This window comes from Podarcis muralis, chromosome 13 (assembly GCF_964188315.1).
Source record: "Podarcis muralis chromosome 13, rPodMur119.hap1.1, whole genome shotgun sequence".
NCBI lineage: Eukaryota > Metazoa > Chordata > Lepidosauria > Squamata > Lacertidae > Podarcis > Podarcis muralis.
The window spans coordinates 3674314-3700486 of NC_135667.1; the positions used below are offsets into that span (position 1 = coordinate 3674314).

The 26173-nt window shown below is 50.2% G+C and overlaps 1 protein-coding gene and 1 long non-coding RNA gene across 2 annotated transcripts in view; one reads left to right on the top strand and one right to left on the bottom strand.

Annotated features, from left to right (window-relative positions):
* LOC144325047 (uncharacterized) lies at positions 1 to 5053 on the top strand. The gene is made up of 2 exons (XR_013390328.1): positions 1 to 805; positions 4788 to 5053. It is a non-coding gene; the product is annotated as an uncharacterized LOC144325047 (long non-coding RNA).
* The window catches only part of CTDNEP1 (CTD nuclear envelope phosphatase 1), a 26512-nt gene continuing 3391 nt past the window's right edge, over positions 3053 to 26173 (bottom strand). Inside the window, exons 2-8 of the mRNA XM_028701663.2 lie at positions 16743 to 16809; positions 16492 to 16610; positions 14245 to 14316; positions 10120 to 10236; positions 9208 to 9319; positions 5612 to 5696; positions 3053 to 3854 (exon numbers count right to left, since the gene is read on the bottom strand). Of these exons, the coding sequence (XP_028557496.1) occupies positions 3794 to 3854; positions 5612 to 5696; positions 9208 to 9319; positions 10120 to 10236; positions 14245 to 14316; positions 16492 to 16610; positions 16743 to 16809 (633 nt within the window). The 3' untranslated portion in view covers positions 3053 to 3793. The remainder of the gene's footprint in view (positions 3855 to 5611; positions 5697 to 9207; positions 9320 to 10119; positions 10237 to 14244; positions 14317 to 16491; positions 16611 to 16742; positions 16810 to 26173) is intronic.

Below are 26173 nucleotides of genomic sequence, written 5' to 3' on the forward strand. Positions count from 1 at the left end.
TCCGCCAACCGCTGCGCCCGAGGCGTAGGCGCGGCCCTGGGAGGCGGCGCCGGCGGCGCAAGCGGAGAGCGAGAATACGGAAAGCCGTTGGCGGCTGCGCTCCTCGCGCGAGCGTCCGTTAGAAGGGGGGGGGGGGAGGAGAAGCCGCGACTGAGGGAAGCTGCGCGGCCTCCGCTTTTCCCCCTCCGTCAGCGAGCGAGGGCGCTAGGCCCGCGGAGGAGGCGCCCTCACAGCCCGCCCTGCGCTAGTGGCGTGGCTGTGAGGGCGCCATTTCTACGCAGGTGGCGCAGTTCGCGGCGGAGAGGGGGCAGCTGGCGCTGGCGGCGTAGCGGAAGGCGGCGGGCGCTTCAAGCCCCGCCGGCCTTTCCCAGCCCCGCTTTCTCGGCCTTTCTCAGCCCTGTGAGGTTCCGTTGCCGCCCAGGGGCCGGCCCCGTCGGCGAACCTCCCTCGCGGCCCCCGGTGTGGCGTCCGAGCGTTACGTCAAGTGGGATTCACGAACGCGACCGGCGCAAGCGCCGCGCCGCTGGCGTGCCGTGTTGACACCAAAACAAAGTAGTCCGCGGGGGGCGCCGTTCCTCCTCTCTCTTCGAGGGAGGGGGCGCGTCGAGGGGGGGTGAGAAGCGGGGCGGCCGAAGGCTCGGGCAGCCCAAGCCGGCGATGTAAAACCGGAGGGTTTTGTTTTTATTTTGAAAGAATGAGGTGCGGAAGGATCGGGAGGCGGCGGCGGCGAAGCGACACGTCATGTGACTGACGTCAGCGGAGAGGAATTGTCACGTGTACCCGCCCCGGAAAACAGTTGCGGCAGGTGGGGGAGCCAGTCACGTGAAGGGCGACCAATAGGAAGAGGGGAGGGGAGAGGACAGCTTCCCTGTTGCTGCTCTGGCAGGACGCCTGGGTCCCTGCCATAGAGAATAGGGCCTTTTCTTCCTCCCCCATCTCCCCAAATGGGAGCTTTGCAGTGCCAATAAATAGCCTTTCTCAGGGACAGGAGGATCGACCGGGATCCAGCAGGGGGCAGTTTAGCTCAGGCACAAAAACAGGATGGGTTGGGGGGAGGGGAAGAGGATGCTTTGCCTATATTTGGGGAGAAAGCTTCTCCACCCCCCACCCCCCGTTTGGATACTGGCTGGTGGGGAACGAGCCCCCAGCCAAGCTTTTGAAGTGGCCCAGTGAATCTAATAATAATAATAAATTATTATTATTAATAATAATAATAATAATAATAATAATAATAATAATATCATTTATACCCCGCCCATCTGGCTGAGTTTCCCCAGCCACTCTGGGCGGCTTCCAGTCGAGTGTTAAAAACAATACAGCATTAAATATTAAAAACTTCCCTAAGCAGGGCTGCCTTCCGATGTATTTTAAAGAGAAGATAGCTGCTTATTTCCTTCACATCTGAAGGGAGGGCGTTCCACAGGGCGGGCGCCACCACCGAGAAGGCCCTCTGCCTGGTTCCCTGTAACCTCGCTTCTCGCAGGGAGGGAACTGCCAGAAGGCCCTCGGTTCAGGATCTCAGTGTCCGGGATGAACGATGGGGGTGGAGACGCTCCTTCAGGAAATGCATGTGGAAATGCAAGCAATTAAATCAAACCTCCCCACCTCCTGAGAAAGCCCCCTCCCTAAAAAAAACCCCACTCAGAGGCAGGCAGGCTGGCTTTCTTCCTAAGAAGGTGGGTTCTACCTTTCTCCTCCCCTTCACTATCTGTGCCACTTCCTAGCAGAGGGTGGTGCGAAGAAAAGCTGAAGCGAAAAGAGGAGGAAGAGAAACTAGTTAAAGGAACCACTTCTCTGCAAGCTGCAGCCTGCTTTTCTAGAGCGCAGGAGAAAAGGAGGTGGACTAGTTACCCTAGAATACCAAAACCAGGCACCAGGGGATATCACAATTAACAGTAACATGGGAGATGGTGGCTTGGCAGACCCCATCTGCGGCAGGCTCCACTTCCGTGTGTTTAGGGTAGGACACTGGCTTTCTGCGTTCTTTCAAGGATTCGCCTCCGGCAGTGTAGCCATTCACTCCTGGGCTTGCTTCTCCCTTCCCTCTCAACTCTTCACAAAGGTGCTTGGTAACTATCTGTACCATTTAATTGCATCTACTCCAAGCCCCAGGGATAAAAAGTTGCTGAAAGGTGAGGAATTGAAGGAAGAGATATAGGCACTCTGGGCAAACATCCCAGCATAGATGATTTAGCTGGAAGCCTCATTTTCTAGCTACACAGTGGGACAAGCATTTTGAGAGTTCTATTTAGAGTTCCCATGTGTGGGCTGGGGCCTCGGATTAAAAACTCAAGCCTAGTTTAAAAGCAAGTATGTTACTCTAGAGCCTTTTCTGCCTACAACTTCATTTCCTAGGAAGGAAAGGTAATATCCTTCGCTCTGCTAGTGTAATTAGACGAGTAGGAAAGTATCTCTCTCCCTTCCTCAAACGTTGCAGAGCCCTGGAATGTACCACCCTGGCCCATGAGATTGAGGACAAGAGGCTAAAGGGCATTACTTTTTACCTGCAAAGAGAGGAATCTATTTTCTGCCCCCCACAAGCCCACCTTCCTCGTAACTACCACATTTTTGGCTCTATAAGACTCACTTTTTCCCTCCTAAAAAGTAAGGGGAAATGTGTGTGCGTCTTATGGAGCGCATGCAGGCTGCGCAGCTATCCCAGAAGCCAGAACCACAAGAGGGATTGCTGCTTTCACTGCGCAGCGATCCCTCTTGCTGTTCTGGCTTCTGAGACTCAGAATACTTTTTTTCTTGTTTTCCTCCTCCAAAAACTAGGTGGGTCTTGTGGTCTGATGCGTCTTATAGAGTGAAAAATACGGTATTTCCCTCACTGATCTATCTTACCAGCTCCCAACTATAAATAACAGTGAACCCTGCTCTACCCCGACGCAGACAACACTCCCCCTGTGAAACCCCCAGCAATGTACAGGTCTGAATGTGGAAGGGAGATGAATTAAGATCTCAAAACCAGTTGCACCACAAAACCAGCCAGCCACTCAACCAATGTGATCTTCTCCGTCCCCCCATCAGCAATAAGAACTCCTGAAAATCATTTAGGGTTGTCGGGTTGTTGTTTTTTTTCCACCTCAGTTCAAGGCTATAATATCTCATCATTCGATCCCTCCCCGCCCCCCCAAAAAGTCAAAAAGAAAATAAAACAAGGGGCAGATTGGAAGGAGTGGCCTCCTCAACACAATACCAATGGAGGAGAAAAAGGGGAGAGGCACTCCTACTTCCACAAAAAAAGGGGTCAAGACTTTGGGATGGGGGGTGGTGGAGAAATTAAGCCAGGCCTGTCAATCATCTAAAAAATAGATGGCCTTAGATGAAAGGGCTTCTCTCTTTATCAAGAGCGTAAGGGGAGAGAAATGAAAACAAAGGAAAATAAGATCTTTGTACAGGGAGCTCGGTCATTAAAATGAGAAAACGCAGCCTCGTCTCAAAGTGTCCGTCGCACTCCTCCGTGCGGCTGGCTTGTTTCACCCCCTTTCTTGTACATCTGCCCCCCCCCAAGCAGTTGGTGCCATCGTGCCAATGGCGCCAGCCCCGCTTGCTGCCCTGCAGAGTCCTGGCCAGTCCCCCGGCGGGCGGGCGGGGCGGTGGTCAGCGGCGCAGCTGGCCGGCGCAGGGAGAGGCGGGCGGGGCGCTGGCCGGCTCACTCCCAGCTCCTCCCCTCCTGGTTGGCTGAGTCCGGACACGTTCGCCAGAGTCCAAGCGACCAAGGCGGGGGGGTCACGATGGCGGGATAAGGCAGAGGTCGCGGGCCAAGCCCTGAAGAAAGGAGGAGCCACCGTCACCAAAGGCGATGCTGGTGCAGGTTTCGGCTCAGCACCGACCGCACGTCAGCTGTGAACCTGGAGGAGGAAGCGGGGGAGAGACAGAGTAAGAGCCACGCAAGGCCTGCATCTTTGGCCAAGGCACAGTCTGGCCCCCTCCTTTGGTAATCCTCACAGAACTCTAGCCCAATGGTTGCCATTAATTTGATTCTGAATTGATTTTAGAATGAGTTGATTTTAGAATGCTGTGTTACTTTTATTGTTGTTAGCCGCTCTGAGCCCAGCTTCGGCAGGGGAGGGTGAGATATAAATAACATTTATGATGATGATGACGATTATGATTTATTTTCCACGGGATTCGGTCTCGCACGTCAACCAATAAATATCGCACACACACAAAGCGACAAGCAGACTCAACAGCCTGCACAAGAGGGGAGGAGACCGCATTTGGAACACCGTGTGTGCCATTCGGGTCACCTCCGCTCGAAAACGCCATTGTAGAGTTGGAAACGGTCCAGAAAAATGCAATTGTGTTCAAATGCAATCTTCAAACCTTTGAAGATGGAAGCCAGGCCTGAATTGGAAAATGAAAAATGGAGAGATCTCCTTATCTGGAGATCATATGACACTTGGATTATAAATTTGATTCAGTTGGAAGTTGGAGCTATAGGGACATTTGGAATCTTAGGGAGAATGAAACAAGATGTGGAATACCCTATAGGCCTTCCTTTCAAGTACGTAGGCCTGGCTGGAAGAAACTTGGATTCTGCAGGGCGGGAGCCCCATCAAGATTTGGTCTTGAATATTAAAGACTATCAAAGAGACTGGCAGAGGGGTCAGGAGAGAGACTTAAGAGCCTCGGACATAAGGTCACCGGGTTGATGGTTTTATTTTGAGATCTGTTGGGACTGAAACCGGGAAGGGGGGTGGGTGGAATGAAAAATGGGAAGGGTACATGATATAAGTTGCTTTTCTGTTCAATTTTATTTTATTTTTTTGTCTTATTTCTAGGAGAACTGGAAATCTGTGGAAGGGAACCTTCTTTCGACCTTAGGGAAATGTTTTAAGAATAAGCACCGTTATATAGATTTGGACGAGAATTAAGTTTGGATAAAGTTATAAAGCAGGTTATATAAAGAAAAATATGGTAAAACTAAGGCTCTGGTGATAAGGACTTGATGAACTAACAATTTGAACTGGAACATAAGGATTTGTTGAATTAAAAAGAAGCAGGTTAAAATTTATTGACAAGGATTTGCCGAATTAACAATTTGAATTGGAATACAAAAAAGGGAGGTAGGAGGAGGTCTGGGAAATAAGTTAATGGAAAATAAGTTATGGAAATTTTATGTGTTTTTAATTATTTTTATTTTTGTTAATTTTTTTTTTCTTTTTGATTTTTTCTTATTGTATTAATATTGAAAACTTTAATAAATATCTTATAAAAAAACACACAGAAAAATGCAATTGTGGAACTCCCTGCCACAGGAGGCAGCAATGGCCACTAGCTTGGATGGCTTTAAAAGAAGAGAAGGGCTACTGATGGCTGCTAGCCAGGATGACTATACTCTCCCTTCATAGTCAGAGGCAGCAATGCTTCTGAATATCAGTTACTGGAAACCGCAGGAAGGGAAAGGGGTCTTGCGCTCGGATCCTGCTCGCTGGGGCATCTGGTTGGCCACAGTGAGAACAGGATGTTGGCTGGAGCGGTCGTTGAACAGATCCAGCAGGCTATTCGTACGTTCTTATGAAAAACACAGACGCAGGGCTCTTCTAGAACAACCCATGGAATCCCCGTTCCCTTTTCTCCTCCCAGCTCCACCCCAGAGCTTTACCTCAAGGCATCGAGCATGGGGAGCAAGTTGAGAAGTGCCGTGTCGCTGGGATCACTGAACCAGGACTTGATAGGTATTGCGTTATCTGCCGGATGCACAGAGAGAGAGACACACAAACACAACCGTCACTGCGCTTGAACCACACCCTAAACCCCTCTGACCAAACCTGTGCTTTGGGTCAAACCACTTAAGATTGCCGGGGTGGGCATGGAGAGATACCAGAAGGGGCTCGTGCGGCCAAATAATCTTTTGCGTGCGTACACACACAAATCCCAAAGTAGAGTTTTAGCCTTGCCTTATTCCCAATGCACAAGCACTGCAGGAGACTGAACAGAGAACACTTACAACATATTCCTGCATCACAAGGGTTTGAAAGAGATGACCCCTTAGGATACCTTATTTTTTTAAAATTGTGAAAAAAATGTATGTATAGTTGCACCCGCAACTGTAGGTGTAATTTGTTTCAATGAATTTGGCTGCCCGGCAAAATGCTGGTTGCAAAAAGGAAGCTCCCCCTAACTGTACGTGCCCTGTTGTCGTTTAGTCGTGTCCGCCTCTTCGTGACCCCCTGGACCAGAGCAGGCCAGGCCCTCCTGTCTTCCACTGCCTCCCGCAGTTTGGTCAAACTCACGCTGGTAGCTTCGAGAACACTGTCCAACCATCTCGTCCTCTGTCGTCCCCTTCTCCTTGTGCCCTCCATCTTTCCCAACATCAGGGTCTTTTCCAGGGAGTCTTCTCTTCTCATGAGGTGGCCAAAGTCTTGGAGCCTCAGCTTCACGATCTGTCCTTCCAGTGAGCACTCAGGGCTGATTTCCTTCAGAATGGAGAGGTTTGATCTTCTTGCAGTCCATGGGACTCTCAAGAGTCTCCTCCAGCACCAGAATTCAAAAGCATCCATTCTTTGGCGATCAGCCTTCTTGATGGTCCAGCTCTCACTTCCATACATCACTACTGGGAAAACCATGGCTTTAACTATACGGACCTTTGTTGGCAAGGTGATGTCTCTGCTTTTTAAGATGCTACGTGCCCTAATGCGATGCAAATCCTTAAAGGCCAGAGAAGACTGGTTCTATTGGACCACATCAGATTGGCTTGCCGGATCTGCTTGAGCATAACAGACAACTCCGGAAAGCGGAAGCGGCAGGAAGACGAGAGAAGAATGCTTGCTGAATAGAAGCAGAGAACTAAGGATGCTTCAATACCATCAAATGAAATAATTTTCTCAGCTGGTGAAAATGAAGAACAAATAGCCGGTGCCCAAGATGGACATGACGGAAGTTATGAATGGGCACTGGGAAAACCAAGATGGAGTGCAACACATTGGTAACACATAATGTTGCTACGCAGAGCATCAGATATGATGTTGGTCTGTGTACGACAGCTTCCATCACCGCTGCTGGTTTGATCACTGAAGAAGACGAGAGACTTTCAGATGATCGCAATAAAGTCAAGAGCCCAAGAAAAAGTGACGAAATCCCTGGGTCAGGAATTTGATTATCTCCTGCCAGAGGGGTGAAATTGACTTCATCTTCTTTGACGGCTGCCAAAATAAAACTAATGCTATGCTGAAATTGGACAATTCAGATCAGCCGTCCCCCAGAACAGAATTACCATAGTTTTCCGTGTATAAGGCAATGTTTTTTATTTATTTAAAAATAATGTTAAAAATTGGGGGTCATCTTATACACGGATAGTGCTGAGAGGTGACGGGCAATTGATTGCAGCCGTGAGCAGGAGATTTTCAGTGGTGATTTGGCAGGTCATTGGTAGCTGTGGTAAGGCCTGCTGTTGATTGGCTGCTGTTGTGGCAACTGTGTGGGCGATTGGCGGTGAGTGGGACGATTGGTGGCTTTGGCAATTGTAAGCGTCGGTCAGGTGGATGAGTGATTTTTGGCAATCCCCCCCCCCCCGAACACGGGGGCGTGTTGTACACGGAAAAATACGGTATTCTGTGAGAGGTGAGCCGGGTGGAAGACATCTCTACCACTTCACTCAAAGAGAGAGAAACCAGCTGAAGTTATTGCTGATAATCTTGTGGATTTCATGAAGGAGGGCATTGAGATTGCAGGCCGTTGGAGGCAATTCTACAATTGTTAACACTGGCTCGGAGGGCTGTAGAGGTCAAGCGTGGCCGTAAGCTGATCTGTTTGGTTTGTGCCCTCCACGCCAGCAAGTTACCCCTGCAACACTTGATCGCAGCACTCGATGGAAGACCTTGTCTAACAAGCAAGTAAGACAGGTAACATTGGCAAGATGCTACAGACTGCTACAGAACTTGAAATTGATCCTCCATGCACCAAACTCTCCGTTGCAGAGCCTCTTACTTCAGCGTGGCAATGTTGTAAAGGATCTGTCTACTGATCAAGTGCAGAGGTATCGGATCACACGGGCCATAAGGGCAGGGAAATGGGTCCAGTGAGCCATTCAAGGCGGTTAACAACAGCAAACGGGCTTTGTCGCATACGGGTTTCAAAACATGGCCTTAAAGGCAGAACCCTCAGCGATTTAAGACATACATGCATTGTCTGCATGTACTACACCTGCTGATTCGACATCAGAGTAGAACACTTTTGGGTGGAAGGCCCACGTCACATTTTGTTTCAGCCATGGTGAGTTAGGCTGCAAAAGAAGGTGGATGCTGTTTGGCCAACCGTCCAGTGCTCAGCACGACATGCATTTAGCAAAATGATAATCCAGATGCTCTTGTGCTCAGATGACCATAAGGAGACGACAGCTGGTGTTCAAACGATCAGTGACTTGAGATGTGGAGATGACAACACACCGGGAGGAGATCTTTGTGTACATCCGAGGAAGACGCTTTCCAGAAACCCCAGCGCTTCATCCCTGTTGGAGCTGACAGACTGGTCCGACAGGCTATAGGAACCTCCTTTAACATGTAAACTCACTACAGTGGAAGTCAGTTCGCTAGCAAGCCCATGCAAATTTCACAATGGCCTTGTCATGCTCGGTCTATAGCGAAGCGCGTGAAACAAGTCACAGAGTCAGCAGGTAGGGTGTAACTCATGAGGAACGTGAGGCATGTATCAGAGGCCAAGAAGTCTGTGGCTGATGTCCAGGGATGCAACGTCTTGTTTGCATTTCTTCTTAACTGATCTCATTGCTTCCTGGTGTTGTTTCATGGTTGCAAGTACGCTTAGGAGAATTATGTTTCATGCAGAGAAACTAAAATGTTTACTGCATCACCTGACATTTTCGGAAGGCAAAATTAAAAATCTTCGGTTTACCGAAAGCAGTTTGTGAGCTTTTTAATCGAACGTAGACTTACCAAGTACAAAAAGAATAGCAGATTTTAACTCCTCACACCTGGAAAGGTGTTTTTAAGATGCCTCGCTGAATATATCTGCAAGAATTCACCCCCTAAAATGGCATGCCCTCCTGTGGGAATGAGTGGCTCGTTCCTTAAGTCCCCGGGGACGGGAGTGAGCAAGGAGGAAGATACAGCAGGCCCACCACGAGACACCCTGGGCTGCAGAGAGCGGCCCCTCACCCAGCAAGCAGACCGCTGGTCAAGGCACAGGACGCCACCCCTCACCCACCACCAATTTTCAAAGGGGACGGCGGGTCTAGCACCCTACCTGGATGGCTCCTGTAGGCTCCTGGCGAATTGTCCAGGATGACTATGCTGGACAGGTCGTTATGGACGACGGAAAGGTCTTTGATGTAACTGCCCAGCTCCAAAGTGCAGTGCTGGAAGGAGAGAGAGAGAGGGAGTTGTGGGGTGTATGTTTGCAGGACAGAAATAGCAATCCTCTCTTAAACTGGACAGGGCTGCAGCTTGGCGGTGGCGGGTGGGAGACTTGTGGAAGTCAGCTGGTAAGTTCGCCACACCTGAACCCGTGTGATGGTTCAGCAGAAGATGCAGAGCCCCAGCCGAGTCTTCAGATTTCCTGCTCCCAGCAGAAACGGCTTCTTCCAGAGTCCCACGTTTAAGGGGAAATCTCTTCTCCCGCACTGTTCAAAGTGTTCATTATTTCCAGGCACAAGGCAAAGCTAAACACCACTATGGACTTTATACAGTTCTTCTGGTCTTTGAAGTGAGGATGCTTATGTACGGAGAGAAACGCTAACGCTATCACCCCGCTAGCTGACGCTGCTGCGTAAAACCCACAGCCTTCTCCCCTGACTCTGACAGATTCAGAGTCGGACCCTGACAGCAAAGCAGGAGAGCATCAGGACAGGACCTCACATAATGGAAGAAATGCCCCGGAGACTATTATGCCCATCTCTGCATCCCTGAACCAATGGGAGGGTGAGCGACTCAGCCAGTCAAGCGCACGACCTTGCTGGCGTTGCTATAGTAACCCCAGTGCACCTGGTACCCTTCTCTCAGAACATCCAGGTGTGCCTCTCATTTGGCAGCAAGCAAGCCGAGGCGGGGAGCCTTCCCTCCGAGCCACTGCCATATCACCAGGGTGGACCCTTCTTCTCCCTACTCCACAGGCTGTTTCACAGCCCCAACGCGCAGCCGTAAGGGGCAAAGGACTCACCTGTCTGTAGTATCTTCTCTTTAGGATGCTCCTATTATTGTCTAGCTTGTCGGCCACAGCAGAGCCATATATTTCCATGCTGGCCGTGAAGACCACCAGCTCATACCACTGGCTCACCTGAGTCGGTGGGAGGGGGAGAAGAAAAGGAAACAGAGAGGAAGTCAGAGGGGAGCTCCCTTTCTCCTTCACACACAAAAAGCCCCTTTCACTCTCGCAGGCAGATGAAAGCCCCAGATTTGGGCAACTTTCACCCGCACATCATCCAAGTTAAGACTTTCAGGAAACGCCATCAAATCTCCCCAAATCTTCCATGCCCTCCCAATACCGATTACATTTAAACATCACTTAAAACGTGTTGGTCTGAAAAGCAATTTATGAACGGATTGTGGCACGGTTATTACCCCAGCCCCTCCAAAAATGACAGCCAGGCAGAGAGCAGCAGGCACCCATTATTAGTCCTGCAGAAGCACCCCCTTCCGTTCTCAGCCCTTAAAGGAAGAAGCTGCTTCCTGCTCAGAGCTCCTATCGGCCTGCAACAAGAGCCTTGTGGTGCTTTTGGGGGCTTTCAGTGAACAACTCTTCCTCTTTCCCAGCCTTCTCCCCTCTGGCAGCTTCTCAGGTTCCGGCCAGCCCTCACACCATCAAGTCTAAAGCTAAGTAATGATGGCACAAGGCAAGCCTCCCTGGGGAGAGCATTACACAAGTGCGGAGCCACCACTAAAAAAGGCCCTGTTCTTGTGTCGCCACCCTCCGCAACACCCGTGACGCAGGACCTCAGGGGACAGTTGCAGCGTCTGGGTTGGTGCATGTGCTTTTATGCATTCTATGCTTTGCACCCTTCCCTGGATTTGACGGAGATGTTGACTAGCCTTAGTAAACAAAGCAAAGCTGCAGGGGCCTGCTTCAAATTTTCCGAGTTTCCGGGAAGAAGGGGGAAGAGAGAAAGTGAAGAGGGAAGGGACTACTACCCTAAAGAAGCTGGGACGAATTGCTTTGAGCAGGATTAATGCGGATTAGGCTAAACAGGTGCCGGCGATTAGAGGCAAGGCTGGCTGATCCAGTCGGGTCTGGGATCAGCTCTCCACCTGTGAACCAGACAAGGCAAGGGTGGAGCAGGAGAGAATGGATTTAGCACACCACCTCCTCCTCTCCCAGGCAGAGCTGGCTCTGGGAAGATCCATCTCTGGGCGTGTGCATCACACAGAAGGCCACCCAAGTTCAAGACATTTCCGGGTGATGCGCGTGGGCAACACACAACACGTCTTCCCAGTTGCCCTGGCCGCTACTCTCCTTCCCTGCCCCCATGTCACTACACCACCCTCCAAGTAAACTTTTCCCAAGCTGGAACCCTCTCCGTGTTTGGGACTACAACTCCCATCAGCCCCTGCCAACAGGCGCTGACGGACAGGAATGGTGGAGGACAGAGTCCTTCAACATCGGCAGTGTGCTGGGTTGCTCATACCTGCTTGGCAGTTTCTCCATGGAGCTCAGTGAGGGGAGGAGGATAGGCCTCCCAACATAGTTCAGCTCAAGAGCATGCAGCTGAGAGGCTTGGAAAGCCCCCTCTGGACTGGAGGAGCACGCCCAGCGAATCAGTGGCAGTGCAGCGGTCACAGCTGTGGGTTCAAATCCACCTTGGCCACGTGAAGCCTGCCGGGGTGAACTTGCAGGCCGGTTGTTATCGCTCAGTCTAACCTACTTTTTGCAGGGTTGTTGTGACGATAAAAAAATAGAGGGGCGGAGAATTGGCATGTCTCCTTGAAGGAAAGCTGGGATAGCAATGTTCTGCAGACACACAGCTCTGCTTCTCCTTTACATCTGCAGGTGTGGGAGTGGATGTGCTGGACTGATGTCTTGCCTCAGTAATGGACTGGAGGAGAGCCAATAAACTGAAGCTCAATCCAGACTGAGGTACTATTAGGGGGCTGTTTCCTAGACTGGATGGATGGGAGGTGGCCTGCTCTTGAGGGGGGTTACACTCTCTCTGAAGGAGCAAGTATGCGGCTTGGGGGTCCTTCTAGATCAGGGGTAGGCAATCTAAGGCCCAGGGGCCGGATGTGGCCCAATTGCCTTCTCAAGCCGACCCACGGACAGTCCAGGAATCAGCGTGTTTTTACATGAGCAGAATGTGTACTTTTATTTAAAACGCACCTCTGGGTTATTTGTGGGGCATAGGAATTTGTTCATACTTTTTTTCCAAAATATAGTCCGGGCCCCCACATGGTCTGAGGGATGGTTGACTGGCCCACAGCTGGAAAAGGTTGCTGACCCCTGTTCTGGATCCTTTGCCTTCCATCCACTACGGCTGGTGGCCCAGCTGCACCCCTAGCTGGACTGGGACAGCCTAACCTCTGTTGTCTCTGCTCTGGTAACCTTCAGGTTAGATTACTGCAATGCGTTATACATAGGGTTGCCCCTGAAGGCGGTCTGGAAGCATCAGCTGGTGCAGAATTCAGCAGCCAGGTTGTTCACTGGACCTGGGATGCTTTGAGCCTTTGGAAGACACAAGATTTACCCACCAGGGAAGAATGGCAGATGAAGTTGATGGACTACATGGAACTGACGGAAATGACTGGCAGAATCCGAGACCAGGGAGAGGAGTCGGTGGAAGAAGATTGGAAAAGGTTTAAAGACTATTTACAGAAATATTGTAAAATTAATGAATGTTAGAAGAATGTTGGAATGAAGTGATATGGCTTCAGTAGAAAGGTTATAAGGAATTAAGTATAAATAGATTAATAGAGTACTAATGGAAAAATAAGGTTAAAATGTGTTAAGATAATTATAGGACAGAAAACAGGGGAAGATGGAAAGGAATTGCTGAAATAATTAATAGAAGTGGAATACAAAAAGGGAGGCGTGAGGAGGTCGTGGAAATATGTGAAAGAAAGATAAGACATTGAAATTTCTTTTTCTTTTTTTCTCTTTTTCTTTTTTGATGTGTTTTTAAATTGTTTTTGTTTTGTCTTGTTAGTTTTTAGTGTTAGGTAGTGTCTTTGTATTGTAATGTATTGTTTTTTCTTTCTTTTGTTTTTTTTGTAAGTGTTTAAATTGTTGCAAAAGTAATAAATATTATTATTTTTTTTAAAAAAAGGATGCTTTGAGCCTATAACGCCAATCCTGGCCCGATTGCACTGGCTGCCAATTAGTTTCTGGGCCCAATTAAAAGTGCTGCTTTTGACCTATAAAGTTTTAAACAGTTCTGGAGCGCATCTCCCCATATGAACCAACAGATCATCCTCTGAGGCCCTTCTTCAAATGCCCCATCCACAAGAGGTCCAGAGGGTGGCAACACGAGAACGGGGCCTTTTCTGCGGTGGCTCCCCACTTGAGGAATGCTCTCCCCCAGGGAGGCTCGCCTGGCACCTTTGTCACATATATTTAAGTCCCAGGCAAAAACGTTCCTCTTCTGCCTGGCTACTGATTAACAATCTATGGCCTTTTAAACTGGGGGGGGGGGGGTATTTTGTTGTTGTCATCATCATTGTATGCATTTTTCTGCGTTTATATTGTAGACCGCCCTGGGATCTTCGGATGAAGGGTGGTTTAGAAATTTAATAAATAAGAACAATAATGGTAATGTTATACAGTGGTACCTCGGGTTAAGTACCGTATTTTTTGCTCTATAAGACTCACTTTTCCCCTCCTAAAAAGTAAGGGGAAATGTGTCTCCGTCTTATGGAGCGAATGCAGGCTGCACAGCTATCCCAGAAGCCAGAACAGCAAGAGGGATTGCTGCTTTCACTGCGCAGCGATCCCTCTTGCTGTTCTGGCTTCTGAGATTCAGATTTTTTTTTTCTTGTTTTCCTCCTCCAAAAACTAGGTGTGTCTTGTGGTCTGGTGCGTCTTATAGGGCGAAAAATACAGTACTTATTCGATCCGGAGGTCCGTTCTTAACCTGAAACTGTTCTTAACCTGAAACACCACTTTAGCTAATGGGGCCTCCTGCTGCTGCCACACCGCTGGAGCACAATTTCTATTCTCATCCTGAAGAAAAGTTCTTAACCTGAGGTGCTATTTCTGGGTTAGCAGAGTCTGTAACCTGAAGTGTATGTAACCCGATGTACGACTGTAATCAATAAAAATAAATAAATAAAAGATCAGTCTCGCGCACAAGCTTCTTACCACTTCTAGGAAAAAGTCCACGTGAGGCCTCTTGTGTACAAAAAAGCGGACTGGATGTTTGTCTATGACAACCTGGAAACAGAGGAAGGCCTTTTAGTCAAAGCCTGGCAAAATAAATAAAGTCCAGAGCCTTCCTGGTGCTGTGGACTACAACAGCCGGAGGATGGGGTTGATGGGAGTTGTAGTCCAACACCACCACGAAATCGGCAGGTTGGTGAAGATAACTCACAGACGAGTACGTTTCCGAGCACCATTCAAAGTGTTGGTGCTGACCTTGAAAGCCCTAAACGGCCTCAAAGGCCCAGTATCCCCGAAGGAGCGTCTCCACCCCCATCAATCAGCCCGGACACTGAGGTCCAGCTCCGAGCGCCTTCTGGCTGTTCCCTCCCTGCGAGAAGCCAAGTTACAGGGAACCAGGCAGAGGGCCTTCTTGGTGGTGGCGCCCGCCCTGTGGAACGCCCTCCCACCAGATGTCAAAGAGAACAACAACTACCAGACTTTTAGAAGACATCTGAAGGCAGCCCTGTTTAGGGAAGCTTTTAATGTTTGATGTTTTATCGTGTTTTTAATATTTTGTTGGAAGCCACCCAGAGTGGCTGAGGAAGCCCAGCCAGATGGGCGGGATATAAATATATTCTTCTTCTTCATCATCATCATCATCATCATCATTTTAAGGCTCCGTAGCTGCCTCTGATCCTCAAAAAACGAGGCCAAACTCAATCCCTAGTGGCTTGCTGTGGGAACTTCAGGGCTTCACCTAAGCCAAGGCAGTTGCTTTCTGAAGCCAGGAAAACAGCCCTGGACACGTGAAGAATGCAGACTGGCTGGTGCAGATCCTCTGCGATGGCTGCGCCACCGCAAACTGGCTAAAGGTTGCAAACCCTCCCTGCTGCACCTTCCAGAGGCCAAGAGGGCCGCCTCCTCCCTTGAGCCTACACACCTGCTGTCACTGGCGTGTGCAGGTCAGTAACCAGAGTTCAGAGATGGAGTTAACTCTTTGTTAGCTAAGAAGCAGGATCTCCACAGACTTGGCTGAGTGTCAGTCTCAGGCCTAATGAGCAAAACGGCTCGTTCCCAGGAGTCTTCCTCCATGAAAACCAGTGGCAGAGACTGAAAGTCCCCTCCTCTCCCCAGGGCTTTCCCCCAAGCAATCAGAGACAATATACCGTATTTTTCCGTGTATCAGATGAGATTTTTTGACTCAAAAATCATGTCGAAAAACTGGGGTCGTCCTATACACTGATAGTGGTGTGAGGGGGAAGCTGCGCCCCCTGCCAGCTGGTTTGCGGGCGTGCAACTCTCCCCCCCCCCCCATGTCGCTGCGGGAGGCGCGCGCTCCAGGGAGCAGTTTCCCGCAGCGGCGTGGAGGGGAAGCTGTGCCTGCCAGCCAGCTGGTTGGCAGCCCGTGCTCTAGGGAGCTTCCTGCCCACAGTGGCATGGGTGGAGCGGCTGCCCACTTTGCCAGCCCCTAGCAACGGCCCTGCTGGGGTGGTGGCATGTGTGCAATTCCCCCTAATACAGTGGTGCCTCGCAAGACGAAATTAATCCGTTCTGCGAGTCTCTTCGTCTTGCGGTTTTTTCGTCTTGCGAAGCATGGCTATTAGCGGCTTAGCGGCTATTAAGGGCTTAGCGGCTATTAACGGCTTAGCGGCTATTAACGCCTTAGCGGCTTTAAGAAAAAGGAAACAAACTCGCAAGAACTCGCAAGACGTTTCGTCTTGCGAAGCAAGCCCATAGGGAAATTCGTCTTGCGGAACGACTCAAAAAACGGAAAACCCTTTCGTCTAGCGAGTTTTTCGCCTTGCGAGGCATTCATCTTGCGGGGCACCACTGTAAAAAGCTCAACAACTTTGAGCCATCTCCCCTCATTTTCTTTAAATTTAGTCCCCCAAAATAGCAGGGCGTCTTATACATGGGGGCGTCTTATACACCAAGAAATACAGTGTGTGAATCGTCAACCTCTCCTCCACCCTCTTCAGGTTCTGGAGACAAGGGTGGAGAGGAGCTGTGACTCTCCACCTGTGTCCTGGGCTCCCACCCTTCTCTCCACCTGTCTCCTGGGCTCCCACCCTAAGCCCTGTTATCCCTTCGGCTTCCGACACCTCCTCCTCCCAGTTTCCTCGCTCCTGACCACTCATCGTCATCCCACCACCAATCCCCGGGCTCTGAGCCTTCTTCTCTGGGTCCATTCCTCTGGGTCCAACCAGCCCCCGCGCCCAGCTCCTCCTGCACCCGAGAACGGCTCACCTTAAGGATAAAATCGGGCGGAGTGCCAGGCCTCACCGTGGGCCGCAAGACTCCGTCGTGGTGGGAGTGGATCAGCGTCTCGTCCAGGTCAAGCACAAGGATCTTCCTCTTCACCTGGTCTGGTGGAGGTGGGGAGAGGAGCGTCAAGACAAACAGATCAGTGCCCCTCCTTCCAGTGCTCTGGGGAGAGCCTGGGCCAGGGGGAGGGAACCAGGGAGGACCCCCCACCCTCCACGGGGCAATGTACTTACTGAGGCGCTCCCGTGAAACTTTGGAAAGGGGAAGAATGTCGTAGCGCACCGTCTGATACTGGATCACCTGCCGGACAGACACAGGTAAAGGGGGGGGGGAGTTTATAAAAGGTGGCCCCGAGAGAACACCTGAAGGGCCAGTGTTAGAAATTAGGCAGGTGCCAGGCGCGTTTTGCAACCAGCACTGGTCCAACTGCAGCCCCGGGGAGATCTCTGGACGCCAGATTAGCGACAGACATTTCCATCTGGCTGGCCCCTCGAACTTTCTTAAGCAGGTGAGCTCATTTCTTGCATTTGTCTCCCGCCTTTTCCTCCAAGGAATACATGGTTCGCCCCGCTCATCAGTTAATCCCTACAACGACTCTGTGAGGTAGGTGAAGAGGCCGCGACTGACTCCAAGGTCACTCAGGACTGTGCGAGGATTCGAACCCGGAACTACCAGGTCCTCATCTGACACACTCACCACTGCAACCACCCCAACTTCCTAGAATCCTTCTGCTATGGGGCAGCTCTATAAATTAAGCGGGTAAATAAATATGGGGGGAGCAAAATGTCACATAGAGAAGCATCTGAAATATTTTCCTTGATGCTTGAATTTATTTTATTCAGGATTGGTTGACTGGATGTAAACCACTTTGAAATATATGTAAAACGGTATAAAGGTAAAAGGACCCCTGTCCATTAGGTCCAGTCGTGACCGACTCTGTGGTTGCGGCGCTCATCTCGCTTTATTGGCCAAGGGAGCCGGCGTACAGCTTCCAGGTCGTGTGGCCAGCATGACTAAGACACTTCTGGCGAACCAGAGCAGCGCACGGAAACACCGTTCACCTTCCCGCCGGAGCGGTACCTATTTATCTACTTGTACTTTGACGTGCTTTTGAACTGCTAGGTTGGCAGGAGCAGGGACCGAGCAACAGGAGCTCACCCCGTCATTGCGGGGATTCAAACCGCCGACCTTCTGATCGGCAAGTCCTAGGCTCTGTGGTTTAACCCACAGCGCCACCCGCGTCCCTTGTAAAGCAGTATAGAAATGAAATTAATAATAATTTGCACTGCATGAACAAAATAGCGCCTAGACATTCTCTCGTGGCGACCATAGCTGATGTTCAAGGTGCCCTTTGGCGATTAGCTTATACATATGAATTTCTAACAATGCAGAAGGCAGGACACTCAGGCCGGAAGAGCTGGATTTCAAGAGAGGCTATCTGACCTTGCCTGCATCGCCTCCCTAACCAAGCCGCTTATTCCAGGCCCAGCTGAGAGAGGCAGTTGTCACTGCTGATACTAACAGCCTCCAGGATACCTTTGTGACTGACACTTTCCACCTTTGCAGGTTTAGGACTTTTTAAAAGGAAAACCCCGCAGCAACCAGACTTGCACCTGGCGTTTAGCTGTTTTGAAAGCCGATCCCCTCTTCCTACTTCCAAGGAAACCGCTATGAACTGGGGCCTGGCCACTGGCTCATTTCTGCTGAATTCTGCTCAGCAGGAAAAGGGTGTCACTCCAAGCAGCTTGGAAAGGAGAAGCTGGGTGAACTGTGCAGGGCAAGGCTTTATGGGGCAAGGAGCAGGCTGTGTGTTCGCCACACATTTGAGGAGCTCGCTGGACGTGACCAAAGGAGCCAGCCATGGCCTCCCTCAGGCTAGCCTACCTCTCAGGGTTGTTGCTGCAGGGATTAAATTGGGACGGGGAGAAAGAGAGCCATATACGCCACCTTGGAAGAGAGGGTATAAATGCAACAAGTGACAAAACAAAGTTAGAGCCACCAGAGTATTCTGGACCAGCGGAAACATTATACAGAGAATCCCGCAAGCTAATAATAATAATAATAATAATAATAATAATAATAATAATAATTTTTATTTATACCCTGCCCTCCCCAGCCAGAGCTGGGCTCAGGGCAGCTAACACCAGTAAAATCACAGTAAAAATATAATGGGGGGGGGGGGACGGACGACCAATTTAAAATACAGGTTAAAATGCAATTTAAAATGCAGCCTCATTTTAAAAGTAGCCCATAGATCAAAACCGTAAGAGGAGGGAAACATAAGGGTCAGACCGAGTCCAAACCAAAGGCCAGGCGGAACAGCTCTGTCTTGCAGGTCCTGCGGAAAGATGTCAAGTCCCGCAGGACCCTGGTCTCTTGGGACAGAGCGTTCCACCAAGTCGGGGCCAGTGCTCCAAAAGGCCCTGGCCCTAGTTGAGACCAATCTAACCACCTTGCAACTTGGGACCTTCAAGGTGTTGTCATTTGTGGACCTTAAGGCCTCCACGGGGCATACCAGGAGAGGCGGTCCCGTAGTTCTCAGGTATCCTCCCCGCACACTCTCAAATTCCCTCTCACATCTCTTGCTGAAAGACCTTCCGTCCTTTGGATTTGTTTTTTTAAAGAGCCAGAACAAAAGAAGCTGCCTTGTATCAGTTTGGCCTATTTGTCCACGAGGCCTAGTACCACCTGCTCTGACTGGCAGAGGCAGACCGTTCCCGTCACCTTCCGACAGAGATCCTTTTAGCAGAAGGCGGCCCCAGGGACAAAACCTTCTATATGCCAAGCAGTTGCCCTGCCGCCGAGCCAAGGGCCCTCTCCTTAAACGGAGAGCAGTGAAGGGACTGAGCTCTGAACCAAAAGGCCTGCATGAAGAGAGTCGCTTTTGCCCTGAGCAAATTCATTTAGGCAAGTCGAAATCCCCAGTCTCTGTCCCAGCCGGTGGGAGGAGAACCCTGACCCAACCTCCAAGGCTGCCTTTAAGGAAGGATCCTTGGCGCAAGGCGCGTGAAACCCTCTGGACGCTCAAAACGCTCTGTCTGCATTCCAGGTGTGACGAAGTTCACCTGGTGGCGGTGCCTGGCACTCCAGCACCACCGCCGGAGTCCATAGCTGTCAACGTTTCCCTTTGTTATTTAACCTAAATCCCGCTACCTGTCCAAACTCCTGTATCAGCTCCAGTGCTTTTACTGCACTGGATTCCGGGTCTTGCAATGTCAATACTAAATTATCAGCAAAGGCTTTTAATTTCTATTGTTTGGCTCCTACTGTAATACCTTTAATTTGTTCATCTTTTCTAATCATACTTAGCAAGACCTCTAGGACTGAAATAAACAGCAGAGGGGAAAGTGGGCACCCTTGCCTGGTTCCCTTCTCAATTCTAATTTCCTCCGATTCCACATTCTTTACAATGATTTTAGCTTTATGTTCTTGATAGATCGCTTTAATACCATTTAAAAAATCTTGACCAACCCCCATACTCTCAAAGTTATATAACATAAAACTCCAGGATACATTGTCAAAGGCCTTCTCAGCGTCAATAAACATTAACATTGCTTTGCAGCTCTTTCTTGCTTCCAACTTTTCCAATATATCCACATTTCCCTTTTTTAAAGGGAAATTCCCTTATTCCAAATAGGATTCCTTGCAAGAAAAGGGAAAAGTTGACAGATATGCACCGGACCTGCCTCAGAGGCCAGGAAGGTAACCAGATTGCTGTCTGACTGATCAACAAACCACTTCGCAGCCAAAGCGGTGTAATAGGGGAAAGGATTACACACCAGAAGTCGTTTCTACCATTGTACAGTTAAAATGCCGCCATCTACCTTTGGGGAATCGTAGAACCTTAGTGTGGGAAGGGACACCGAGGGTCATCTAGTCCAACCCACTGCAATGCAGGAATCTCAACCCCACCTCCACAGTTACGAGGCAGGAACTGTTCTCAATGCCAGTTGCTGGAGACCACAGAGTGGGGAGAGTGCTCGTATATGGGGATTTGAACCCCTGTCTCCCAGGCCACAGTTCAGCACTCTAACCCATGGGTAGGCAAACTAAGGCTCAGGGGCCCGATCCGTCCCAATCACCTCTCGTGAGTCTCCTCTTTTCCAGGCTAAACACACTCAACTCCTTCAACTGTCCCTCATCAGGACTGGTTTCCAGACACTTTATAGCATGGGTAGGCAAACTAGGGCCCAGGGGCCGGATCCGGCCCAATCGCCTTCTCAATCCGGCCCCCGGGCGGTCCGGGAATTGGCGTGTTTTTACATGCGTAGAATGTGTCCTTTTATTTAAAACGCATATCTGGGTTATTTGTGGGGCATAGGAATTGGTTCATTTTTTTCTTCAAAATATAGTCCGGCCCACCACAAGGTCTGAGGGACAGTGGACCGGTCCCCTGCCGAAAAAGTTTGCTGACCCCTGCTCTAACCCCTGCAACGCAGTGCCTCTTACGAAAGGCCCCCAGCTGCAGAATTTCCACACCGAGAGTGCAGAACGCCTTCAGATATTCACACGATGCCTCCTGGAGCATCTCTTGGGGAAAGGAGGCCTCTAGGAAATGGGATGGGAGGGCTCAGAGCCCATGCCAGGGAAGATGCCAAAGCCCTCTCCGGTTTGGAGGGTCTCCGACAGCCACAGAGGGCAGGTAAGGTCTCAGCTGCCCGCCAGAGCTGACCGCACTGGGCCAGAGAGGCCAATGGGGTGACTCTCCTCATCTCGTGCTTGTCCAGCTCTATTTTTGGCTTCCACCTGCTGCTTTTCCTCAAAGGGCTCTTCTGCAAGGGCACATAGCTGGCCGTAGGCCCAGGGGTCTGTCTCTCGCTCTCTTCCGCCCCCCGGCCTGGCCTGCCTCCTTACCCACCCACACTCGCTCACACGACAGCTGCCCCCTCAACTGCCCTTGGCAGGCACCTGCAAGTCCCATGCCTGCGGCCGACACCCTCCCGCCCCACGTGGTCCCCTCCCAAATTTAGCCAGGGCAGCCTCTTGCGACTGGGAAGCCAGCCAGAGGCCAGGAGGCCCCTGTCCCAGAAGAAGGCACTGGAACTGGGGGCTGGAAGGAGAGAGAGAGAGTGGGGATTGGAGGCCCAGCAATGAAACAGAGCAACCTCAGGGTGGAGTGGGGGGAAATCAAGGAGCATCGTGGCCCCCAAACCCTTATTGTGGGGGCAGCCCTGCCTTGTCTCTCTCGCTCTCTCCTACACACATTTGGTGAGAGGCCATCTGGGGCCATGGCAGCAGATACTAGAGTTTAGCTCCGTGCTTCTCAAACTGGGGTCCCCAGCTGTCACTGGACTACAATTCCCATCACCCCTGGCCACTGGTCCTGCTAGCTAGGGGTGATGGGAGTTGTAGTCCAACAACAGCCGGGCACCCCAGTTTGAGAAACACTGGTAGCTAGCCCTTCCTATGCTTTGACCTGACAGCCAGTGTGGCATAGTGGTTAAGAGTGCTGGACTTAGTACCTGGCTGGAAGAACAGGGTTCAAATCGCCAGGCAGACATGAAACCCGCTGTGTGTGGCCTTGGCCCAGCCACTCACTCTCAGCCAGTGTTAAAATCTCACGATATATAAGCCGGGTGCCAAATGGCACCTTAAATGTAGGTTGCCGTCAGTAAACAATGCTGTCCAAGGTTGTAAAGACTGCGGAGAGAATAATTGGGTGCACTCTTCCCACCTTGGATCAAATCTACGCTTCCAGGTGCCATAAGGAAGCTGCAGAGATAGCGCAGGATAGTGCGCACCCCGGAAATGATCTCTTTCAGCTCCTGCCTTCTGGAAGAAGGTCCAGGGTTATAAAGACCAGGACTAACCTCCTGAGAAAGTGTCTATCCAAATGTGATTTTGGTTTTAAACGCAGTGTAAGGTAGTCTCTATGGGAGCATATTGTATTCAATTATGGGGTATCAGAGTTTTGGGGGGGCTAACCAGGCCGGGATAGTTGGGATAGCAGGCTTGTTGGTTTTTGAATATCTTACGTAGATTTTTCCAATTTGTTGTTCTGTATGGGACAATGACAATAAAGATTATCGTATCGTATCGTAAATGACCCTCAGGTTCCCTTCCAATGCTATGATTCTCCGATATCAACTACACTGCTTGACTTTAGCTTGCTCTTACAAAAATTCACATGCCCCAGTATGCAAGAAGGAGAAACACACAGTGAAATGGAAATAGTATTAACTATGGACTAAGGCAGAGGTTTTTAAACTGCGATTGCCAACGTGGTGCCCCCAAATCTCTGCATAGTTGCAACTGGACCTGCGCCAGTAGCAAAATTTGCCTGGCGCCTGGCTAATTCCTAACACTGCTCTCAGGCTAACCTACCACGCAAGGTTGTTGGGAGGATAAAGTGGGGGCGTGGAAGATGTACGTACACCTCCTTGGGTTCCTTGGAGGAAAGGCGGGATAAAAATGTCATGAATAAAATCCTCTTCTCACGCAGACGGAAAAGTTGGCAGAGAGGTGTAAGCAGAAGAAGTCAAGAGTCCAGGCCTTGAAGCCCATGTAGGTTTGAGCGTGATCCAGGAAGAGGCCAATTTCTCGCCTCTGGGGGGGCTCCTCTGCCTTCCCCCTCTTATCAAGCAGATGGTGGAGGGAGGGGTTTATGAGGCACAGGTGGACTTAAGGAGATCCAACCTTCCACTCCAGAGTAACCCCACTCCCCCTGGTTGCTCTCGTAAAGACGGCCTGGGAAACTAAACCAGAGGCACCACTTCCTCTCCAAGGCGCTGGGGCCTCAAAGTGCAGAACCTCACCATCACTTTGACAGAGCTTCGGAACAGGTTGTGAAAGGAAGTTTCTGGGGTTTGGTGTTGACAAGTGGGTTGTTTTTTAAAAAGAAATAAAGAAAGCCAGCATGCATGCAAGTTTTCTCTTACTAGAGGGAGGCTGAGGAACAAGGAGAAAAGAAGCCGAGGGAACAAAGAGACGGCTTTTGCACTCTCCGTGTCACGCATTGTTTGGGTTTGTGCTCTGGGTGAGATGGAAAAGGATGCCCTTGGCCATCTGACCCAGCGTCATTTCCGAGCACAACTCAAAGTGTTGATGCTGACCTTTAAAGCCCTAAACGGCCTCGGTCCTGTATACCTGAAGGAGCGTCTCCACCCGCATCGTTCAGCCCGGACACTGAGATCCAGCGCCGAGGGCCTTCTGGCGGTTCCCCCATTGCGAGAAGTGAGGTTACAGGGAACCAGGCAGAGGGCCTTCTCGGTGGTGTCACCCACCCTGTGGAACGCCCTCCCTTCAGATGTGAAGGAAATAAGCAGCTATCCTATCTTTAAAAGACATCTGAAGGCAGCCCTGTTTAGGGAATTTTTTAATATCTAATCCTGTATTGTTTTTAACACTCGATTGGGAGCCGCCCAGAGTGGCTGGGGAAACTCAGCCAGATGGGCGGGGTATAAATAATAAATTAGTATTTGCTAGCCATTTCTTTGGGTTACCAGATGAGCCTGACAATTCCTCAAGGACCCGGCACAACGCGCCGTTCAGCTCCCAGCTTCACCCGCCACAAATTTCACCCTGGACCTCAACATTCCAGTGCTAATTCTGCAGTGGCACCTGGAGAAGCCCACTTCTGCCCCGGGCCCTCCTTGCTCGGGCTCCTAGAAGCTCAGCGCTGGAGTCTAGGGAAAGGAAACATCCAAAGTGCGGGTATTGAAATTAACAGCAAAAGCATTGCCTTGTCTATTGTATGATGGTTGACGCTGTCACCAAGCCACTCTCATTATTTCTCCTGATGTGACTGTTCCCTGCCCTCTCTCCTCACAAGTCCGCCTCTGAAGACGATGCAGAAACTTCAGCTGGTGTAGAATTCGGCAGCCAGGTTGCTCACCGCAGCAAGAAGGCTTGAGCGTGTAACATTGCGCTGGCTGCCAATTAGTTTCTGGGCCCACTCCAAAGTGCTGGTTTTGACCTATAAAGCCTTAAACAAGTCAGGACCGTAATACCTCAAGGACCACCCCTCCCCATATGAACCAACCCAGACCCTGTGATCGTCATCCGAGGCCCTTCTTCGTGTGCCTCCTCCACAAGAGGTCCACAGGGCAGCCACACGAGAACGGGCCTTTTTTGCAGTGGCTCCCCGTTTGTGGAATGCTCTCCCCAGGAAGGCTCACCTGGCACCTTCATTACATATCTTTAGGCACCAAGCAAAACTGTTTCTCTATAACCAGGGCTTTGGCTGATTCTGTGGTCTTTTAGATATGTTTAGGGCATGGGAGGGATTATTGGTTTGATTTTGTTCTTGTTTTTATTATGTATTTTCTGCTCTCATTTTGTATGTTTATGTTGTGAACAGACCTGGGATCTTTGCATGAAGGGTGGTATACAAATTTAATGAGTAAAATAAAAAAAATAAAGCTCCTGAGCTGTCTTGGAAAAATCCAACATCCCCTTTCCCCTTAAGGGGAACCAACACTCCCAATCAAAACCTTTCTGTTAAGAAGAACGCCCCCAGCCTCACTCAGGACTAGGCTCCCTCCACCCTTGGCAATCTGCTGCACTCCAGATACCCTGAACTACCACTCCCAGCCAGGACTAGGTTAGGGAAGGTTGGTCAAAAACACCAGTCAGCATGGGGGGGGGGGGGAAGCAGCTACTCTCAGGGGAGCAACCAGATGGATGGGGTGCATTTGGGTGTCTGGAGGCGGTTGGGGTGTGTGGATGGTGGTCAGTTAATGGAGGTTGAACCCCAACAAGACAGAAGTACTGTTTCTGGGGGACAGGGGGATTCACTGGTCCCGAATGAAGGACCGCATTTTTCGCTCCATAAGACGCACCTGACCATAAGACACACCTTGTTTTTAGAGGAGGAAAACAAGAAAAAAAATATTCTGAATGAAACAGTGGATGTATGATTTTTATGGTTCATGCTGTGGCCACAGACATGTGATTTGACGGTGGGTTTGGGGTGATCCAATGCAAAAATCCTGAGGATCCATAGGCTTTTACCTCCCCCCTCCCAGGCAGCCTCCTTTATCGCTAGCGTCCCTTATCTCCCTCCTGATCACTTGCCGATCAGCTGCTTCCTTTCAACACTCCCTTCCCTCTTTTTTGCCTTAGTGTCTTTTCCTTAGCTGGAGCAGTTTTTTGCTCCTTCTTTTCTTCTAATTTCTCTCCTTATTGCTTTAGTCTTCCTGTTTTTCCCCCTTTGCAAGTTCGCTCTTTACCTCCCCCATTCCAAGCAGCCTCCTTTATCTCTAGCGTCCCTTATCTCCTTCCCAATCGCTTGCTGATCAGCAGCTTTGTTTCAACACTCACTTCCCTCTTTCAAAAAAAAAAAAAAAAAAAAAAAAAAGCATGATCTGCTTTTTGCCCCTGGGCAATTCGGCTCCAGGGACCACACATTCGCTCCATAAGATGCACAGACATTTCCCCTTACTTTTTAGGAAGAAAAAAGTGCGTCTTATGGAGCGAAAAATACGGTAACTGTGCTCCAAAAGGACCAGGTGTGCAAGCTGGGAGTCATTTTGGACTCACTGCTGTCCATGGGGGCACAGGTCAATTTTGTGTCCAGGGCCTGGACAGAGCAGCTTGGCAAAGCTTAATAGATCCTCATGCCAGGGGTAAAGCAGAGAGCAGGCAGCCTAAATGGGCTTCAGACCCTTCAGGTGCTCTCAACTCCCCACAGTCTAAATAGGAGTCAGAGGGAAACAAGGTACTG